We start from the raw sequence: 16170 nt of genomic DNA on the forward strand, positions 1-16170 counted from the left end.
TACAGTAGACCACACCATCTTGCTTTCCCGCCTGGAGCACTGGGTTGAGTGCCAGCCACTTTTGGAGAACGGACGCTCCCAGTGCCAGAGTTTCAGAGCGTTTTCAGTGATTTCTCGAGGCCCACAGAATATTGTGTGATATTACTATGTAAACACCGAACACGCAAAAAGAACAAGGAGACTCTATTGTATCATCAGCAAAAAAAAGTTTATTGATACCATTTTCCGTTCTTTAGTTATCAGCCGGAGAAGATAGGTCAAAAACAGCAAAAATATGCTTTTCTATCAGGAAGCTGAGATATTCAGCCTTTTGTGAAATGCATTATTTCAAGCACATTCACTGACTCTAGCTAATATTTTTTTGATGATGTGACCTGGTTTAGTTCTGTGGTGCATGCGTGCCCCACCCCCCTGTCCCCCCCTCTCCCCGCCTCTCCCCGAGTCAGCTGTAAACTCCTCCCCACACGCACAAAGTCTATTCGGAGCCTCTGTTTTTGCGCCGCACGGCTCCTGGCAGCTCACAGCAGCATTGAGGAAATGCCCAAGCGACTGCAGGTAAGGGTTGGCCCTTCGGCGTTGGGTGCTGCCTTTCTGGTGTGTTGAGAAACGACAGACAGACAGGCAGAGAAGCTGCAGTTGTGTGCGCGGATTGATTGCTGTTGGCAAGCAGCCCAGAGCCATCATGTAGATGGCTCTGGGCTGCTTGCCAACAGCAATCAATCCGCGCAGCAGGAGCGCGGTTTGTCTTTCATCACGGCTTTGTCAGGCTGTATTTCTGTCATCTGGAGAGCACTGTCGCCACCTAATGGCTCGGTAAAATAGGTTATAGACATTCAACATGTCCCAAAATGTTACAGGACATAGATCTGGCTTCGATGGACCCCCCCCCGTCAAAAAACGCAATTGACGACAGTCGTCGTCTTTGGCACTCTACGTCAGTATTTGAATTGACGACAGCTGTCGTCATTGGCATTCAATGAGTTAAAGGTTCAGCCCTGGAGTTTTTCAGGTCATACCTGTCAGAGAGAAGCTTTTGTGTCAGCCTGGGAGACGCTGTATCCTCTACGGCATCTCTCCACAGCGGGGTGCCCCAGGGCTCAATCCTTGGGCCTATTTTATTTATGCTGTATTTGCTCCCCCTAGGATCTATTTTTAGAAAACATGGTGTCTCTTTTCACTGCTATGCGGACGACAGTCAGATTTACTTTCCTTTAAAACGAAACAACCCTGACTCCTTAAACCCTTTGTTTGCATGCTTGGATGATGTGAAAGCATGGCTGTCTCTAAACTTTTTGAATTGTAATGACAGCAAAACTGAAGTCATGGTGTTCGGTCCCAGCAATGCGCATGTGATTTCTCCTGTTGATCTGGGCCCCCTCAAACCTTTTGTGAAGCCAACTGCTACCAATCTAGGGGTGAAAATTGACTCTGACCTCAAGATGGACAAACAGATTAATCCTGTAGTCGGGAAGAGTTTTTTCCAGCTTAGGAGGCTGTCCAAAGTCAAATGGTTTTTATCACGCCCTGTCTTTGAAACAGTCATACATGCTTTTATGACCTCCCGCCTCGACTACTGCAATGCCTTGTATGTTGGTGTCAGCCAGGCCTCCATCTCTCGGCTGCAGTTAGTTCAGAACGCCGCTGCTCGTCTGCTGACTGGTACCCGTAAGCAGGAGCACATTAGCCCAGTACTGGCCTCCCTCCACTGGCTCCCTGTGCGTTTTAGGATTGATTTTAAAATGTTGCTGATTGCTTTTAAGTGCCTTAATGGCTTGGCCCCCATTTACCTCTCCAACCTGCTGGAACCCTATGCTCCTTCAAGGTCCCTCAGGTCCTCCGATCAGCTTCTCCTGGCAGTCCCCAAATCCAGGCTGAAGCTCAGGGGTGACCGGGCCTTCGCAGTGGCGGCCCCGAAACTTTGGAACGACCTGCCTTTGCACGTCAGGGAAGCCCCCACTCTGCTAGTGTTCAAAGCACGCCTCAAAACTCATTTTTATTCATTGGCTTTTTCAGCCTGAGTGTGTTAATCATTTTATGTGACACTTTGTTCTTTGTTCGTTGTTTTTGTACTGTATGATTGTGGTAGGCCTATGCTATTCGTTTTTGACTTGTACAGCACTTTGTTTTCAACCTTGTTGTTTTTAAACGTGCTTTATAAATAAATAAAGTGGATTGGATTGGATTGGATTGGATATAAAACACAATACATTTTAATGTAATTCCACAACGTTTATTTTTGGCCCTCGGCCCTCCACCCAGATTGAGTTTTGGCCCTTCATGGGAAATAATTTGGGCACCCCTGAGCTAGAGTCTCTTCGCAGGCCGCCTTAAGCTAGAGTCTCAGTTACGGAGTGAGCTCAGGGGCCCCATCAGTTAGAGTCTCTTCGCAGGCCGCCTGTGGCGGCCTGCGAAGAGACTCTAGCTCATGGGCCCCCTGAGCTCTCGGGCCCCTGGGCCTGGGCCCGGTAGGCCCGTTCAGTAATACAGCCCTGGCAATAGAGTGTAATTTAACGCTATTTGACAACAGTTTCGGCCATAGACTTTGTCAAGTATCATACAAACAGTGCAAGACAGCCATTATAAAGACAGGTGGGCTGATTGAATGGACAACACCTGTCTTGTGAAAGCACACCTGAGTGTGAGACATCATAGGATCAGTCATGCAGTAATAGGCTACATTTTCGGTACTGGCGCAGATTAATCAAAACATTGATGTCACATGTAGGCTGTATACCATAATATATCATGAATCTATGTGAATAAATAGATTTATATAAATAGTAATCACAGCCTAATGCATAGAGATAAATCCTGAAACCTTCTCGCAACAGTTCTAGCCTAAGCCAGTGGTTTTCAAAGTGGGGTCCCCAGCAAAAAGGGGGGATAATCTATTTTCACTATAATTCCATGCCATCCATAAGTAACACAATCTAAGATAGTGTAGAAGTGAGTAACTAGGCTAATTATAACCATAACAGCACAAATAATTGACAAAAATCTCGAAATAAATATACAGTAGCCTATTTACTCTGAGAAATGAAATAATGAGAAAAGGAACAATTATTGATGGTTAAAACTGAATAATCATATCACAACAGTCTAATCCTAATGCTAATTTAAAATGAGATTTGGGCGTTTTGGGCAAAAGAGAAAAAAAAAAACGCCCAAATTTTTTTCAGCGGCGACCGAAGCTACCTCCCCTGTTACCAATCTCACCAGCCGCCACTGAATATTAATTAATACACAGGACAAGATGTTACTATCCCTTGTGCCAAAATCCGAGGAAAAACACATTTAGAAGCCCAATCCAGAATAAAACAAGCTAACACCTGAAGTCATGTAGAATATGGAGGAATTCATATGGTTGTATTTTAATACTTTTCATGATATGGCATTTATGTAGGCTATGGCACTAGTATCTTATATACAATCAATAGGCCTATCAATATCTATGTTGTTAAGAATGTATAGACATATAAGAAGCCTATATGGTTATATCTTAAAGTCGAGCTGAAATGAAAAATGACTTTCTATTTTAGATCACATCCCTGGTTTCAGTGCACCTATTTAATAATTTATGCAAAAAAAAATCAAGTTCATTTTTCAGGATTTCATTCATAACTGCAATCTACACAGTATACGCCAACGTCAGTCAGACCAGAGCACTTTCCTACTGCGGCTTTAATCACATTAAATCACAATGACAATAAATAAAACAAAGTAAAGCACATGTGAATGTGGGCTGATAAAGGTATGAGGAAAGCCACTCTGTCCACAGGATCATCACAAAACTCCTTGTCTCAGGCCGCCGCTCCCGTCCTCGGCCTGACATCCAGCGTTCCCACACATTTTCATGGATAACATTTCAAAACTTTTCCAGGACTTTTCAAGGATCCATCATGTTAGCTGTGACACTGAATCAATACCAGAAATTATTACTACACTGGACAAATAGCTCTTTATATTGGATGTCTGATACTGAGTCAGTGGGTCACATTACATTGGGGGGGGGGGGGGGGGGATTGGGGAATAATGAATTTTCCATAAAACTATTTCTAAAAATAGAAAAAGCACTAGAATCCAAATTCATGTTCAATGTGCCGCACGGACATGAAGAAACGTACGTGATAGTAAAGAAAACATCACAAAACGACACACAGGGCTACGTTACGTCAACAGCTACAGAAAATAAATTTGCTGTTGTGTTACTTTACGTGGAAGATTACTATTGTAACTCAATTCCACGACTTTTCGTAAAAGTTTCAAGGATTTGACAAATTCCATGAGTTTCCCAGGCCTGGGAAATGACATTTTGAAATTCCACGACTTTGCCAGATTTTTCATGACAGTGGGAACCCTGCACATCTGCACAGGTCCAGGAGAAACCGGAGTCCCTGACGTGTTCGGATCTGTCTGGAGGTTAGGAGGGCTGCCGCGGGCCTTCTGCAGGTGTGAAGCCCTCTGTCTCCATTCTCTCCTTGTACTTCAGGAAGTCCCTCCTCTTGGCGAAGTACTTCACCTGCAGGGAGAGATGAGAGGCAGTTACTTCAGGAAGTATCTCCTCTTGGTGAAGTACTTCACCTGCAGAGAGAGATGAGAGGCAGTTACTTCAGGAAGTCTCTCCTCTTGGTGAAGTACTTCACCTGCAGGGAGAGATGAGAGGCAGTTACTTCAGGAAGTCTCTCCTCTTGGTGAAGTACTTCACCTGCAGGGAGAGATGAGAGGCAGTTACTTCAGGAAGTCTCTCCTCTTGGTGAAGTACTTCACCTGCAGGGAGAGATGAGAGGCAGTTACTTCAGGAAGTCTCTCCTCTTGGTGAAGTATTTCACCTGCAGGGAGAGATGAGAGGCAGTTACTTCAGGAAGTCTCTCCTCTTGGTGAAGTACTTCACCTGCAGGGAGAGATGAGAGGCAGTTACTTCAGGAAGTCCCTCCTCTTGGTGAAGTACTTCACCTGCAGGGAGAGATGAGAGGCAGTTACTTCAGGAAGTCCCTCCTCTTGGTGAAGTACTTCACCTGCAGGGAGAGATGAGAGGCAGTTACTTCAGGAAGTCTCTCCTCTTGGTGAAGTACTTCACCTGCAGGGAGAGATGAGAGGCAGTTACTTCAGGAAGTCTCTCCTCTTGGTGAAGTACTTCACCTGCAGGGAGAGATGAGAGGCAGTTACTTCAGGAAGTCTCTCCTCTTGGTGAAGTACTTCACCTGCAGGGAGAGATGAGAGGCAGTTACTTCAGGAAGTCTCTCCTCTTGGTGAAGTACTTCACCTGCAGGGAGAGATGAGAGGCAGTTACTTCAGGAAGTCTCTCCTCTTGGTGAAGTACTTCACCTGCAGGGAGAGATGAGAGGCAGTTACTTCAGGAAGTCTCTCCTCTTGGTGAAGTACTTCACCTGCAGGGAGAGATGAGAGGCAGTTACTTCAGGAAGTCTCTCCTCTTGGTGAAGTACTTCACCTGCAGGGAGAGATGAGAGGCAGTTACTTCAGGAAGTCTCTCCTCTTGGTGAAGTACTTCACCTGCAGGGAGAGATGAGAGGCAGTGTGCTATGCTTTAACCCAGGAGGCTGTCAAACTCATTTGAGTTCACAGGCCACATGTGACCTAATGTCTCAAGCGGGCCAGACAAATTAAATCAACAATAATCTATAAATGACAAAACCTCACAAATTTCCTGATTCTTTGACTGTAAAGAATTGGGCTGACAAGTACATTTTAAGAACACATTTTCACATAGGGTTATCTCAGCTACCAGCAAACAAATGATCAAATCTACTGTCTGTAACTGTGCGTTACAATTGACGGCAACTGTGCAATCTTCTATAGTCAAGGTTAATGAAAATAGTTGACCATTTAGTGACAGAAAACATGAATAGGCTACTTAATATTTAACTTGCTCCTGAAACCTCTCATCCTTCACAAGTGCATCGCATTGGATTGAAGGACTTCTCAGTGCAATTTTCACACTTTGCAAAGTCATCCTGTGGGCCGGACTGGACCCTTTGGCGGGCCGGTTCTGCCGGGCACCCAGGCCGCATGTTTGACACCCCTGATTTAACTCATTCCCCGCCAGGGTTTCAAAGGAAAAGTCGCCAGCCAGCGCCAGGGTTTCTGTCTGGGCATTTTCAGTGATTTTCTAACCTGGGTCAGCTTCAAATTGCTCCTCCTCACCTTTAAAGCCCTCCACAGCCTGGCCGCCCCTCATCTGACTGACCTCCTCCTCCCCCATCGCCCCTCCCGAACCCTCCGATCCTCTTCCACTGCTACCCTCACCAGCCCACCATCCAAACTCAAAAGCTTTGGTGACCGAGCATTCTCCAGAGCAGCACCCCAAGCTTATCCCAAACTTACAATCTGCCCTACCGTTAACCACCTTGTAACGACGCATTATGTAATAACTGCACATTATGTAATAAAATCGCAAAATGTAATAAAATCTCACTTTCAATATATAATAACAACGCATTATGTATGCGCAATATGTAATAAATCACCTGAACGCAATATGTAATAACGTTTGACGCATTTTTAAATAAATCTATTACATATTGCGCAGATTATTACATATTGCGGGGGTTGCACTTTCTTCTGGTTGAAAATGTAATAAGTGACGCATTATGTAACAAAATTAGAAAATGCACTGACTTTGTCATTGGGGGGGGAGTAGGCTAATAAATATATATTTTGTGTCAAAACCAGTCAAGCAACTAGCCTATCTATAGTTGTTCAGCTGATGACGAACTGAATCTATAGTGACAACAGTCCGATCGGGTAGGCTACAGCTTCTCTCTCAGCTTGCTGTGGCAATTTTCTTTATGGTAAACCAGCAGGCATAGACCGTAAAACCCGACACTTGCATTTCAGTTCTGGCCTTTGATCGACAAGTGATAGAAGCGTGGTTGACATAGCCAAATTTACTGCCTCAATCCATAGATTACAGGGCCATTTAAACATAAGAAATCCATTAAGAATTGAGGATTGCAGAGACGTTTATGAATTGTCTGATATTACGCACGGATTTCTTTGGCTGCTGACTCATGCATTTGGAGAGACAATGCACATTTGATTTAAATCGGCAAGCATTTAGACATTTAACTGCTGCGAGCCAGCAAGCAACGTGTTATGGTTTTTTGTTAATTTAAAATCAGTTTTAATTATATTTTGTTTGATCATGATGTTCTCTTTAGAAAAAACCTTGAGATTTTCAGACTAAATCCTTCATCAAAACTATTGGAGAATGGGCTCCTCAATAGGCTATGCGTCTCATTGGCCCATGCTACACCCACCAATTTTCATGAAAATCATTAAAGGACGAAACCACGTAGCTGCTTTACACCGTCGGTAAGAATATTTCAGTGGTACCATCATCATCTGCCATCATTGTTGTAATGAATGACGGTGCTGGAATAAAAGGATGTCGAGACGTTTCCTCAGAGAGAGAGTGAGCTGCTGCTTTATTGCTAGTACCAAAACATGATCTGCCGACAGTCCGTCAACAACTGACGTAAATACCCGCACCACTTACGGTAGTGTCGTAAAACCATGATGTCACATACTTGACCTCTCTCCCTTTTACATATGGCTCATATCCCCATGCTCAATAACAATAATAAATATTTTTAACAGTCTCTTACTCTCTTTTTTTTCCAATACAAAACACATGGCATTGAACAGTCCATTTTTTTTTCAATACAAAACACATGGCATTGAACACTCCATTTCACTTTTTTTTTTTTTTTTTCAACAACTTCACAAATTTAGTCTCTGGACAGGTTTAACAGATCTCCCAGACCTGGTTCGCAACAGTCCATCAGTGTTCATTTCTGGACCAGGTGAGCTATGTTCTGGGCTCACCTGAACACCTAGTGGGTCATGTCCGGGGTCTGTATTGGCCTCCACTGGGGGCCCCGCAACGGGCACCGCTTAGAGATGGCGACGATTTCGCCTGAACCGAGCTCCCTGCTCCGTCTCGATGAGGTATGACCTCTGTGTGGTGCTCTCACCTGCCACCACCGCAGGTGTCATCCAGGCCTTCTGGTGGTCCAGCCTTGTCAGAACATGGTCTCCGTGCTGTAGTGGTGCGAGCTGTCTCACCCCATGACGCTTGTTGTAGTAGTAGGCTTGTTTACTTTTCTCCTCAGCATCTTTAGCTCTGACGTGCAGACTGCTGGGCCTCTTTGGTTGCAGATTATTGGCTAGGATGGGCAGGGTCGTCCTGATCTTCCGGCCCATCAGGAGCTCAGCCGGGCTAACACCTGTGCTGCTGTGTGGGGAGGATCTGTAGACAATGAGAGCCAGCAGGGGATCTTTCTGTTTCAGAATCCTCTTAGCTGTTTGGACTGCACGCTCTGCATGTCCGTTTCCCTGTGGATTATGGGGGCTAGAGGTTGTGTGCTTGAAGTCCATCTCACGGGCCAGATCCTGGAACATCTCACTGCTAAACTGTGGCCCGTTGTCACTAATGACCTCCTCCGGTATTCCGTACCGGGCAAATGTCGCCCTCAGCTTCAAGGCTACCTGTGCACTTGTTGTAGTTGGCATGTGGAGTATCTCCAGGTACCTAGAATAATAATCTGCTATGACTAGGAAGCTGCCCTTATCATGTTCACACAAATCTATGCCTATTTTCATCCATGGCCTGTCTGGGAGAGGTGTTGACAAGAGAGGCTCCCTGATCTGTGCTCTTCTCTGCTCTCGACAGTACATGCAGTTTTCAACCTTGTGTGTGATCTGTGACGCCATGCCGGGCCACCACACTGAAGTGTTGGCTCTGCCATGGCACTTACTAAGCCCCTGATGGCCCTCATGTATGCGTTCTAGTGTCTCTTGTCTCATTTTCTCAGGTATTACTATCCTGCTCCTTCTCACCACTAACCCCTCATACACAGACAGTTCATCTCTCACAGGAAAGTACTCCCTAACACCCCCCTGTATGTGTGTTATGTGTCCAGGCCACCCCCCCTGTATGTACCTGATCACCTCCTGAAGCTGCCCGTCTGCTGCCGTCTCTGCTCGGATCATGTCCATCTTTCGTGGTGACGCCGGCACACTGCTGATCACGGCTGCAACGTAGCACTCCACGTCTGTGTGACTGTCTCTGTTGTGCTCTGTGTCACTCTGCGGGCTCCTGGAGAGCATGTCTGTCACTAGGGTCTTCCCCGGTGCATACTCCGCTTCCAGGTTGATCCTCATCAACCGCATGAGAAGTCTTTGGCAGCGGATCGGCACATTGTCGAGATCTCTAGAGTTCATCAGTGGAATGAGGGGCTTGTGGTCTGTGATCAGTTTGAATGCTGGCAGGCCGTAAAGGTACATCTCAAACCTCTCACACGCCCACACGCTCGCCAGGCACTCTTTTTCAATTTGTGCATACCTGGTCTGTTAGTCGCCTCGAACAGTATGCCACCGGCCTCCAGTCCTCGCCATGGAGCTGTAACAGGACGCCGCCTATGCCGTAGCTGCTAGCATCTGCCGAAACAACTGTGGGTTTGTGCACATCGTAGTGCACCAGGGTAGGTGACGTTGTGAGGAGTTCTTTCACTTTTTCAAAAGCCGCCTGCTGTGCTGGACTCCACATCCACACTGAGTCCGATTTTAACAGCTCATACATAGGCTGGCCCACAGTAGCCAGATCGGGAATATATTTCCCTAGATAGTTGATCATGCCGAGTGCTCTCTTTAGCTCTTGGACATTCTCTGGTGGGTCAAGTTCACTTATAGCTGACACTTTGGTCGGGTCAGCTCGCACACCGTCTCTGTTGATCCCCTGACCCAGGAAGTGTAGCTCCCCTTTCTTCAGCATGCACTTCTCTGTGTTCAGTTTCAGGCCTGCCGTCTCCAGTCGCTCAAAGACCTTCTGCAGCCGCTCATCATGCTCACTCATGTCCTTGCCATGGACAATGATGTCGTCCATGTAGACGGCAACTCCCAGCAGCCCTTCCAATGTCTCCATCATTTTTCTTTGGAAGATCTCGGGTGCGCTGGTGATCCCAAAAGGAAGACGTTTAAAACAGTACCTTCCATACGGTGTTATGAAGGTGGTCAACCGCTGGCTGTCTTTCTCTAGTGGGATTTGCCAGAATCCAGAGGCTGCGTCTAGCGATGAGAAGACTGTTGAACCACTGAGTTTAGCTGTCATTTCCTCTGATGTTGGGAGGATGAACCTCTCTCTCTTGACAGCTTTATTGAGTTTCTTTAGATCAACACAGATGCGTGCTTTTCCAGACTTTTTCGGAACTGGCACCATAGCGGCGCACCACTCTGTTGGTTCAGTCACAGCCTCGATAATGTCATTGGCCTCCATCCGTTCTAACTCCTCTTTTACTGCACTGAGGAGGGGTATGGGGACTCTGCGCGCAGTGCACACTGCATAGGGCTGGGCATCTTCCTTCAGCACTATTTTCACTGGCTGTGTTTTGAGTAGGCCAAACTCCTGTTCAGTACTGACCTCACTTACCTAGCCCCATAGCTAGAGCTACCGGCCTGCTGAGAAGGCTATTTACGCTTGCCCCCCTAATAACATAGAGCCTGAATGTGTACGTCTTGCCCTTATAGCTGGCCTGAGTTGTAAACTGCCCTAAACAGTTTAAACCACCCCCTGGGCCGCTCAGCACTTTCTTTGCACAGTGTAAGACCCGGCTGCAGCATTTTGAACACTGTTTCACTTATGATACAACAATCCGCCCCTGTGTCTATCTTAAAATTAACAGGCTCGCTGCTGCCTATGTTCAGTGTCACTGTCCAATCATCATTATCAGGAGGTGTGCTATCAACTGAGCCTAGATAGTAGTGGCCATCTTCCTCAGCTTCAGCCTGTCACTTCACTCACCAGCCTGCTCTTACATACCCTCTCCCAGTGTCCACTTTTGCCACACTTGTTGCACGTAGACCTCATTGCTGGACATCTTTCTTGCTGGCTGTGTGTTGTTTTTCCACACCTCCCGCACTTTCTGCGATCATTGTCACTGTCTCTGTGACTGTCCCTCGACTTGTCCCACTGCGGCCGCCGCCATCTTGTGTTCACGCTGCCGCCGGGTATTTGTGCCACCTCCTGTATAGCACAGGCCTGCTCTCCCTGCTGGCCCACTTGCTCTTTCACCTCCTCCGACTGCCGCACCTCTTGCACGGTCACCCCCAAAGTGAGGGTCGGGATCATCTGTAGCCTCATAGACAGCCCTTTATCCAGGATGCCCACCACAATTCTGTCCTGAATGAGTTCATCCCGATGGGCACTGTATTGGCAGTGCTCTGACAGTTCATACAGCGCACGGATAAATGTCTCTGCACGCTCGCCTGGGCGCTGCACTCGCTGATTGAAGCATGCACGTTCATGGATGACGTTACGCCTCGGTATGCAATATGCATCAAACTTCGCTAGTACCTTGTCATACTTTGACTCATCTTCTCCATCTCCGTAGGTGAAAGTGCTCAGAATGTTCTCTGCTTCTTTCCCGAGTGCATACACCAGCGTGCTCACTTGAACTGGGCCGCTCTCCTTGTCCAGTTTAGTGGCTATCCTGAACCGGGTGAAACGCTTCTTCCAATCGGGCCCTTCTGCGGGTTTTTCAAAACAAAAACCCTCCGGTGGGTTAAACTTGGCCATTCCTCAACCACTTCTGACACCATGTAATGAATGACGGTGCTGGAATAAAAGGATGTTGAGATGTTTCCTCAGAGAGAGAGTGAGCTGCTGCTTTATTGCTAGTACCAAAACATGATCTGCCGACAGTCCGTCAACAACTGACGTAAATACCCGCACCACTTACGGTAGTGTCGTAAAACCATGACGTCACATCCTTGACAATTGTCTATCAGTGTTAGGATTTCCCCCGGCCATGCTGACCCATGCGTCTATATGAGGAGACACCTGAACGAATGGCTCTGGCAAAGGCAACATGTTGAAAGGCATGTGAATAAAATGTTTATCTGCAAAGCAGGATTTAGATTTAGAGATTTGTTTTTATATTTTAATCGAGCTTCACAGCAGGGTGTGTGTGACATGGGCAGACCGCATCGTCTGTGACAGCATGTCGCTGTCCATCGGCGGTGGTGCTGAAATGTTCATCAATCGATGCAGAGCGTCTTGCGCAGTCCTCGGTGGAGGTTATGTTTTCGGTGCCGTCTGTCTGTCTGTTTTATTTTTATTTGATATTTAAGTGATATTTGAGTTGACATGGAAGCGTGCATTCTAAACATGAAGAAACGCATTCTAAACATGAAGTCTGGACCATGTGCGGCCAGCCAGAGCAGGATATTTTCCGGTTTTACCTTTCTAGACATGAGGGGTCTTTTTTTTGCCAAAGGTGAGTAGAGCGGGCGGGGGGAGCGCGGCGACGGTGGGGAGGAGTGGGGAACGGGGGAGAGCCCGAAGAACAGAATTGGGGAGCCAAAAAACCCTGTGCGTATCAGACAATTCATAAATGTCTCTGCAATCCTCAATTCTTAATGGATTTCCTATGTTTAAATGGCCCTGTAATCTATGGATTGAGGCAGTAAATGCGGCTATGTCAACCACGCTTCTATCACTTAGATCAAAGGCCAGAACTGAAATGCAAGTGTCGGGTTTTACTGTCTCCGCTGTTTTACCATAAATAAAAGTGCGACAGCAAGCTGAGAGAGAAGGTGTAGCCTACCCGAGCGGACTGTTGTCACTATAGATTCAGTTTGTCGTCAGCTGAACAACTATAGATAGTAGTGATGCGCGGGTCAGGGTTTTTTAAGGCCCGCCCCAACCCAACCCGTCATTGGAGCCAGCCCACCCCGCCCAGCCCGTTAAAATATCTGAAAATTCCGAACCCAGCCCAACCCAGCAGCCCGCAACGGCCAATTTAATGTAATATGTCTCCGGACTCAGGAGGAGCACAGCAGAGCTTCCAAGGTGTGCAAAGCAGCTAATAACTCTGTCTCTCTCCCCCCTCTCTCTCTCTCACACACACACACACACACACAGACACTCACATGCTGCCTGCGCGACAACAGTTGTAGCCTAGTGCTCTGGATGAGTTGCGCTGCTGCTTTCATGTCGATCTTTCTTCAATTAATCCATGGTCTTCAGATAGCGTGACCGACTACGCTTCCCCAAAGTGCGGATGGGGTGACCGCAGTGTTTCAAATGGAGGTAGCAGGTATAGAGGTAGGCACTAGGCAGGCTACAGAAACAGTTCTTATTCTTCCCCATTTATTTTAATTACCTCATGCGCTCTCAATTGGCCATGTTGCAGTAGTAGGCTACTAAACGTAGTAGTGCAGCAGGTGCGCACACGGCTTGCAGATATGGCTAGACTCGCTGTCTGATTTCTTTTAATTACCTCATGCGCACTCAATTGTTCACAGCCTACTCACGTTGCAGTAAAGTTGACAAATAGATCACAGTCGAGTCCACAACAGAAAATCTGCAGTGGCATTATATGGACACTTCAAATAATAATTACAGCGAATAATCCTTCCAAAATGTTTGTTTTGAGAGCACATAGGCTACCTCATTGAAGCGTTTCTTTACTCCATGTAGGCTATAGAGAGTGCAGCAGGAGTCTGTCTGATTGTGTGTACCTACGTGTGAGAGAGAGTTAACGTCTTTAAGGTTAATTACTCTGCGTGTTTCACTGCTGTAAATGATTTAATAATGTTGCTTTGTCATGTTCTGAGCCTGCCCCGCCCGCACCCGTGATATTTTCATAATTTGCCAACCCAGTCCGCCTGCGGGGGCGGCCCAGCCGGCGGGACCCGGCGGGTTCTGGGTGACCCGCGCATCACTAATAGATAGGCTATCTAGTTGCTTGACTGGTTTTGACACATAATATATTTATTAGCCTACTCCCCCCCCAAAATGACAAAGTCAGTGCATTTTCTAATTTTGTTACATAATGCGTCACTTATTACATTTTCAACCAGAATAAAGTGCAACCCCCGCAATATGTAATAATCTGCGCAATATGTAATAGATTTATTACAAAATGCGTCAAACGTTATTACATATTGCGTTCAGGCGATTTATTACATATTGCGCATATTATTACATAATGCGTCGTTATTACATATTGAAAGTGAGGTTTTATTACATTTTGCAATTTTATTACATAATGTGCAGTTATTACATAATGCGTCGTTACACACCTCCTCCACCCTCACCACCTCCATCTCTCCTTCCCTCTCTCCCCTGTCCCTCCCTCACGCTCCCTCCCTCCCCTCTGTTTTTCCATATATCCTGACTAGACATCTTCATTGTTATTTGTATCTGTTGCCTGTTGCTCGTTTATATTTTCCTTGTTTTCTGTCGACTCTTACTGTAAGCGGCTTTGGGTCATTGAAAAGCGCTATATAAAATAAATGAATTATTATTAGCTGCGTGGAGGACAACGCGTTCTACCAGGTCTGGGGGCAGATTTGACCGCTGAAATGTACACTATGTGAGGGTTCACAAAGCGGATTACTAATCTAACTGACAGGAGAAGTGATTGGTGTGCGTTGTTTACTTGTTGTTTACCAGCTTCTCTGGTGAAAGAAATCCTTCCGCGTTGAGTGACTGTCACGAGCCCGTGTGACAGCGCGTGGAGCTCGGGGGGAAGTTGTTCACTGCAGCACTTTGAGGCACCAGGCTGGACGTGTTTTACGAGCTTCCTCAATGAAGGGAGATTTTTGCGGAGAAACGCTTGCTGGTTTTGTATGACAGTGACTCTGAGTATAGAGAGTATAATAGCACTTCGTAAGGTGGCCAAGAGCGCCATCCATCGCATGACGGTGAAAAGACGGGTTGACGTCTAAAGAGGTCAATGGCGGGGAAGCGCTGTCTCTTAAATTACGTTAAAAGAGGCCAATGGCGGGGAATGAGTTAACCTGATGGGCTCCGGGCAGCACCAGCATACACAGGTTACAGCGAGGATCCCAGAGGTGAACAGAGCGGACTCTTTACCCACTGAGCCGGGCAGATGGTCTCAAACTCCTTCTGGAGGCTCTGGCAGGGCGCGGGCTGGTCCTCACTGTCGTCCAGACACTTCCACAGCCGGTCCCTGGCGCTCCAGCAGGCCTTCCTCTCTGCCGAGCTCGGAGCCGTCATCGCTGCTTTGCTGTGGTGGTGGGGGGGGGGGGGACAACAGGGCAAGGCTGGGTTAGACCTAGGGCTGGACCATGTATATATACTCAATGTGTCACGGCTTGTTCCACGTGGGATGTAGTAAATGACTATATTGTGAACATAGAGTATAAACGTTAAAGTGTTGTTTTTAAGCTGCTGGCATGAGACTGGCTTCAGCGTTTCCTCTTGCTCTCTCCCTCTCAGTCAGACACAAAGAAAATCACATGCATACGTCAAACACACTCGCCCGCGCTACATAACGTCACAGACAGAAGAAAGAACTGTACAACAGTGATGAACAGTCACTGATGATGACTATGTAACATCACAGACAGAAGAAAGAACTGTACAACAGTGATGAACAGTCACTGATGATGACTATGTAACGTCACAGACAGAAGAAAGAACTGTACAACACTGATGAACAGTCACTGATGATGACTATGTAACATCACAGACAGAAGAAAGAACTGTACAACACTGATGAACAGTCACTGATGATGACGGAATCTGAACTTGCATCACTGCACTTCTGTTGGCTGCTTCATGCTAAAAGCCTATGTGCAATTACCTTGAATATATACTATTTTGTTGAATTTAACTTGGTGTCAGGATCGGTGGTAGACATGTGGATCTATTCGCGGGTAGTTGATGAAGCTGGGGTGTTGTGGAACTTGATGGCTGGGGCTGCACTGTTCGAGGTTTTGGGAACGGTTGCAGAGATAATTGAGATTGGTATGACCCTTGATGAGAATCTATCAATCACTCGCCAAGGCCTGCAGGAGCAGGCCCTTATAGACCCGAATATGACATCACCTGTGTTATGACATCACATGTGTTATGACATCACCAGCGAGGCATGATTGAGACACTTGGTGGAGACACAGGTGGATCACAGGTGGATCACAGGTGGATCATGACATCATCAGTGATCGATGACATCATAGTAGGAATGACGACGTCAACGTAGGAATGGTGACGTCATCCTAACAGTACCCTCCCCTCAACGGGCGTCACCCGGCGCCCGATCAGCCGCAAGGAAATCCCGAATGAGCGCAGCGTCAAGGATGAACCGGCGGGGAACCCAACTGCGTTCCTCGGGGCCGTAC

At 46.8% G+C, this 16170-nt stretch overlaps 1 protein-coding gene across 1 annotated transcript; it reads right to left on the bottom strand.

Moving 5' to 3' along the window:
• Positions 1-4401: 4401 nt before the first annotated feature.
• On the bottom strand, positions 4402-15043 carry LOC310770941 (cytochrome c oxidase assembly factor 6 homolog; the record flags this gene model as incomplete). The annotated part of the gene is made up of 2 exons (XM_083663639.1): positions 4402-4519; positions 14900-15043. The coding sequence occupies 2 exons, from the start codon at positions 15041-15043 to the stop codon at positions 4421-4423; spliced, it is 243 nt and encodes an 80-aa protein (XP_083519765.1). The 3' UTR covers positions 4402-4420.
• Positions 15044-16170: the final 1127 nt, after the last annotated feature.

Source organism: Poromitra crassiceps (assembly GCF_964638095.1).
Source record: "Poromitra crassiceps genome assembly, contig: HAP1_SCAFFOLD_265, whole genome shotgun sequence".
Lineage (NCBI taxonomy): Eukaryota > Metazoa > Chordata > Actinopteri > Beryciformes > Melamphaidae > Poromitra > Poromitra crassiceps.